This window comes from Condylura cristata, unplaced genomic scaffold (assembly GCF_000260355.1).
Source record: "Condylura cristata isolate star-nosed mole 26May11 unplaced genomic scaffold, ConCri1.0 scaffold00042, whole genome shotgun sequence".
In the NCBI taxonomy this organism is placed as follows: domain Eukaryota; kingdom Metazoa; phylum Chordata; class Mammalia; order Eulipotyphla; family Talpidae; genus Condylura; species Condylura cristata.
The window spans coordinates 3,269,798-3,275,542 of NW_004567143.1; the positions used below are offsets into that span (position 1 = coordinate 3,269,798).

General features: G+C 51.9%; 1 protein-coding gene across 1 annotated transcript in view; it reads left to right on the forward strand.

The window, feature by feature from the left end:
- CNTNAP2 (contactin associated protein-like 2) overlaps window positions 1-5,745 on the forward strand; it is a 1,046,635-nt gene that overhangs the window by 919,692 nt on the left and 121,198 nt on the right. Inside the window, exon 19 of the mRNA XM_012733843.1 lies at window positions 5,003-5,239. Within this exon, the coding sequence (XP_012589297.1) occupies window positions 5,003-5,239 (237 nt within the window). The remainder of the gene's footprint in view (window positions 1-5,002; window positions 5,240-5,745) is intronic.

Genomic DNA, 5,745 nt, shown 5'->3' on the forward strand with positions numbered 1-5,745 from the left:
GGGGGGAGGGAAATGCAGGGGATTATGGTGATGGCACACGGGTGACTTGGTGATGGGAAACCGTGGGGATTACAATTGAGATGGAAAAAAAAAGTGCAAGATGATGTAAAACTAAACTTTTGTAATAAAAAATACATGTGTCCTCAAGGGCCCTTATGGTCAAGAATTCTATTTGGCTCGTCAGATCCACTAGCAAGCAAGAAAATATGACATATTTAGTGTTAAGTATAGAGCATAGAAGCGACTTACATAGGCTTAACAAAAGAATGGGGAAGACACAGCCTGGTGTCTGCAACAGGCACAGATTAGATCATTTAACAATTTTACAAATAATTAAACAAGCAACCGCTTCATAGCAAACAATGAAGTTAACCAGAGCAGAAGTGAAATAAGGCATTGGGTTCGGGACAGCTTTACCTGTTCAAGTCACTCAAGCTTTCAACCAGCTTGACTGAATGTATTCCAATTATTTAGCCCACATAAAAGAGAAAAAGTGATAGAAATTAAGGATATCATGAGCTGTACGTCATTTCTTCTTTCAGGCCTACCCTTTCAATGAATGACATTCACATTGAGATGACACTGGAAAATGCCCACAGGGAAGTCCGTGCGGACCCACCCATTGAAAAAGATACTACGGCTATATAAAAATTCAGATCCAGTTGGGCTCGATTCCACAGATTTTTATTGTACATCGACTGGAAGCCAGGGCTTGACTGGGCTGCAGATGAGCTCATTCTAGTGAGGAGCCACGTGCATAAATGAGGCGTTCAGCTCCGGCCTCCTCAGCGCCCCCCACCCCACCTTCCCTTGCTCCCAGGTGGAAAGCAGGAGAGGGCCCACAAGTTATGCCGCCTGCTTATTTGCAAAAGGTCTCTGTATGGAAATACATATGTGTGTATACATATATATACGTACATATATCTGGCCTCAAAGTAGTGTCCCAAAGCTCTGTGTGCACATATTTGTTTCTGCATATATTTTTTTTCCAGAAATGGAATAATAATGGGGCAATAAGCTACTTGAATGTTGGTTCCTGACTTAAGCTTGTTCTTGAATGACTCAGGCTTTAGTCTTCATAGATGCCCGTGTGTGTCAATACACATGTGTGTGTGTGTGTGTGTGTGTGTGTGTGTGTGTGTAACGGTGAACAGTGGGAATCTGGGTATGCAGGAAGTGGCGGTTATTTGTTCTAATCTTACAACTTTCCTGTAAATTTGAAATTACTTCAACATATTGTTCATCCTCAAATAATTTTAGAGAGCGAGTCCAGACCCTCATGGCCTCCAGCCGCCGTGTTTCCACAGCCTCTCCTGACACATTTAGCACCATTATATCCGCCCGCCTCCAGCAGCTACATTAGCCCCTGGCTGCATGTGAACCCCGGAAGATGCTGAAATATGTACCCCCATAGGCAGGCCTCTCCCACACAGGGGGGTCAGTGTGCTGAGCGGTGGCCTCAGGCCTCTTGTAAAGCACAGCCAGGGCCAGGCAGCCCGACATCATTTCCCGAGCACCCGCCGTCCATTCTTCACGCCTCTACTCTCACTGTTCCCCGGGCCGGGAGGGGCCACCTGCTTGTCCATCTTGCATTGACGGCCTCGTGGCTACCCGTCTCCCGGCCACCTTCTCCTTGTAGGAGTGCAGACACCCACGCCTGCCCGCTGGCTCTCTCCATTCGCCTTCCAGAGCTCACACTGTGTCCCGAGGAGGCAATTACTGCTTCAGGAAGAGGTGCTGGCCACGGTCGGTCGCTTCTGTTAGCACAGGGCCTTGCACGCAGCAGGACTCCAGCACGTTTGCCAAACTGCCAGCCAGTGAGGCCCCCGTTGGGCTCAGGCCACAGCAGAGGGGATGGAGGTCAGAGGGGGCTCAATATGTGGCCCATGGCCCTCCGGGAGGAGACGGCACTCAGGTGGCTCAGGACAGAATGGAAGGGTGGGGGTGAGGACAAGATGGGAGCAGAAGGGTGAGGAGGAAGCACCAGGCCAGGAGACACCACAGGCAGGATGGGTGGAGACTGGGCAGGGGGTGTAAGAGCAGCTGGTCCAGCCCATGAAGGTGGCACTAGCCCTTCCGGGGTGGAGTCAGCTTCTAGCACAGTCCCTAACGACACCCCCCGTCCCTACATAGCATTGCCTAAAGTTGCATTATTCTCTACTGCGGTGACAGTGGTCTGCAATGCCGTCTATGATGGGGGGGGGGGTGTAGCCCACCAGCTCACCTTGCACAGGAGGCTCAGTACGGTGGTTTGCAGGGCTGACCTGTGGGTGAGCGATGGAGGGACAGCTTGGGCCGGCGCTGGTCCCTGCTGTTGCTTGGACCCCAGTGAACGCCTCTGCTCAGCTCCGGGCGCCGGGATGTTGTCTTGGCAACTTGAAATCCACCGTGAGGGGGTGTTTACACCCGGGGAATAGGCCAACCCTGCAAATCAGGGCTCCTCTCCCCGAGAGCCGGCAGTTTAACATTTAGCAACACACCACCAGGCGCATTAGATGAAATCCTAGCGGGGGTGGAGTTCCCTGGAGTGAGTTCTCACTTTGGAAATAAACCTTAACATTTGTTGTTGCTGCTGCTGCTTTAATCACTAATCCACAGTGGCACACTTCAATTATCTTTTATGGCCCATCCAGAGTGATTCAGCACTTGTGGCTAACCCTGCCCAGCTAACCATCGTTTAAAGCCTGCTTTCTATGGGGAGAGATTTCCAAGTTGCAAGTTACTGACTTTAAAATAAACTTTTGGAAAAGAGCCCTTTTGTGATTGAGGGTCTTTCAATTCGGGGTGTTCGTGGGGTTGTCAGAGAACAAAGGAGCCGTGGCAGCTTAAAAAATGGGGGTGACAAAATACCTCCTCAGTGAAGAGGCAAAAGGAATAGAATTGTTGCACTTGGAGGAGAAAATGGTGAAGAGCATGTAATGACGGGGTTGCACCAGCTGTGTGGGGTGCCCCTGGGAGCATGGGCATTCGGTTCGCCGAGGGCAAGAATATCTTTGTGGTGTTATGGGATGTGTGATATGTGGGTCTCATCTGGAGCATTCGTAAACATCTTTTCAGGGGGTAATTGACGCATGATCCATCTGGTCAACCAAAGAAGGGTTGAGGCCAGGTTACTTGTCTGTTTCGAGGTCATCACCTTCCGTTTCGAGGTCCCCATCACCTTCATGGTGCGACGTCTCCCGGGGGCAAAATGTATTTGATAAGTTTGAGAAGGGTGACATCACATAACGATTCTCCGTGTACATCTGAGAATACCCAGACTCAAATGTTGTCATTTTTCCTATCCAAAAATTGAATAATGTGAAACTTCAGCTTGAGTACAGAAAGCTTACACCAGGCATCCTGAATCAACACTGCGTGATCCCTCAAGGAGCAGGTTTGGGGCACGGAGGTCGGTGTCATTTCTGTTACTCATTCAGACAGAGGGAGGGAAAGTGTTGCTTTCCTGAACGATAGCCGGAACCCTGAATTTCCTTAAAACCATCTGAATGCAGGAAATGACAGCTTGGGTCTGCCACTTGGCACCCTAAACGGCCACAGCACCCCCAGACTCTGCTTTAACAGCTGGTTTATGATGTGATTTCACAATAACACTTTTAAGCCTGGTACATACAGCTCTTCCTCTAAAACTGCCATAAATCCGTAAAGCTTTTTAACAGTGACTCTGAACGGCACCAGAGTGTTCTCTGTGGCATGTTTTTGGCTGGTGGGTCTGCAGTCCTTAGCTCTCTCAATTCCCTTCATGATCCTGGTAGTTGCAGGTCAGCTGAGGCAGGAGCTGGTGTCTCCCCAGGCAGGGGGCTCCCCCACATCACCAGTTCCTGCCCCACCTGGGCTTCTGCCCCCAGGAGTGGAGCACAAACTCAAATGCCCAAGCATCCCTGGGGAGCCCGTAACACCTGCTGCTCCCCAAGACCCTCCGAGCCAGACCCTCTGAGCTCAATTCTGGGGCTGGGGCCCGGCTCCGGGCACTGGGCATTTCAATGGACCATGAGTCAGGCACGGCTCTGCCCACTCTCGGGACTGGCATCATGGAGCCACCTGGTTCTGCCAAGCACAGGCTCTTGCCACGAGGTTGCACCTGTCACTCAGGACCTGTACCTTGAGGCCTCCTGCTGGTCACCTCTGCTGCCCGGGACCCCTCCCACGGCCCAGGTTCTTCACTCCTGGACTTTGAATTTCAAGCATCCAGGTGTTCCTCTTCCACACCCCTTTTCCTGTGCTGTGTCCAGGCTGCTCCTCTCTGGGTTGTTCAGACTCGGGGGCCTCAGGCCAGGCCATCTCTTCTCTCCTGCTTGCCCCAACCTGTGCTCAGTGCCGGCCCCCACAGAAGCTGTGCCCCCAAAGTGAAACCCTTGACCATAGTAAAGATAATAGATACAACTTACTTGGTACCAACTTGTCGTACAGTTAGGGGTACCGTTACCTCCCTTTCACATACAGAACTCTGGAACCTACAGACGTTGGTTATGTGACGTCCCCTCGGGTCACCCAGCTTGTTAACGGCAGTGCCAGTGTGACCCCAGTTCTTACTTTGAAACTTGCGACTTGAAACACTATATGCAAAGGCCCCCAGGACTTGGGGTTCATGCTACATCTTCCCATGGGAACCTCTCAAGCAACTCGCACCTCAAAGAGGTTGCCCCGACATTCCTTGAAGGCGCTGTGTCCTCACTGCCTTTACTTTCCATCTCTCTCTGCAACCCAAGGGACTGCCTGGCTGGCAAGTGCCTGATAATTGTGGTGTGGTTTAGCTTCTTCCTCTTTACTACTAGGTCTGGAGTTTATAGTGCACTGTGTCTGGGACATGCATTTCTTTTCATGACGGAGCGTCGGTGCTGACAAGCTCCCATCCACCCACGCAGCTTCCCCAGTGTGGTCTTCCTGCAGGGCGTCTGCCTGGGCAAACGCCTGAGCACCCGGTCCAGGTCCCCTGTCGCCACATCCACACTGACCCCGACGCCTCGTTGTTCACCGCTCTCTCTTCTTTTCTGTGCAACAGATGTCGGTGCATTTTTTGAAGAGGGAATGTGGCTGCGATACAACTTCCAGGCATCAGGAGGGAATACCAAAGAGGCGGGCAGCCGGCCAGAGGGCTCCCCGGATCCGCAGGGCTCACCCCCAGACCTGGCCCACGAGGAGATCCGCTTCAGCTTCAGCACCACCAAGGCGCCCTGCATCCTCCTCTACGTCAGCTCCCTCACCACGGACTTCCTGGCCGTCCTCGTCAAACCCTCCGGTAAGGCCTGGATGCCTCGCCTGTGCAGCTGGTGTTGAGTGGACAGAAGGTTCGAGTAAGATCTGAATTGTTCTTGACCGCCCACCCCCTTCCTCGCAGGACACAGAGCAAGTCCTCAAAGGCTTTTGAGCCTCTTTTCTCTCTTTGAGAAATGACCAGAAAACCACCTGATCAACATGCTGAGTGTTTAATAGTCACGTGTTACTGTGGCAACATCACTCAGCCTTCCAGGCGTCCCCTACAGAGCCCAGAGTCACGATTCTTACGTGATGTGAGTCTAGAAAGTGTTCCTAGGACTTCCCCTTCAGAAATCATTTCCTAAAGAAATAAGCCCAATGGGCCTCCCTGGTGGTGCAGGGGTTAAGTTGCAGCTCTGTGAAGCTCTCCACAGCCACTGAAGCAGGAGTTGGATCCCCGGTCAGGGGAGTGACCCACATGACTAGCAGACCACATGACTAGTCTCCCCACTGCTCCCCTCAGCAGTGTACCTCAGTAGGTCTGAGTTC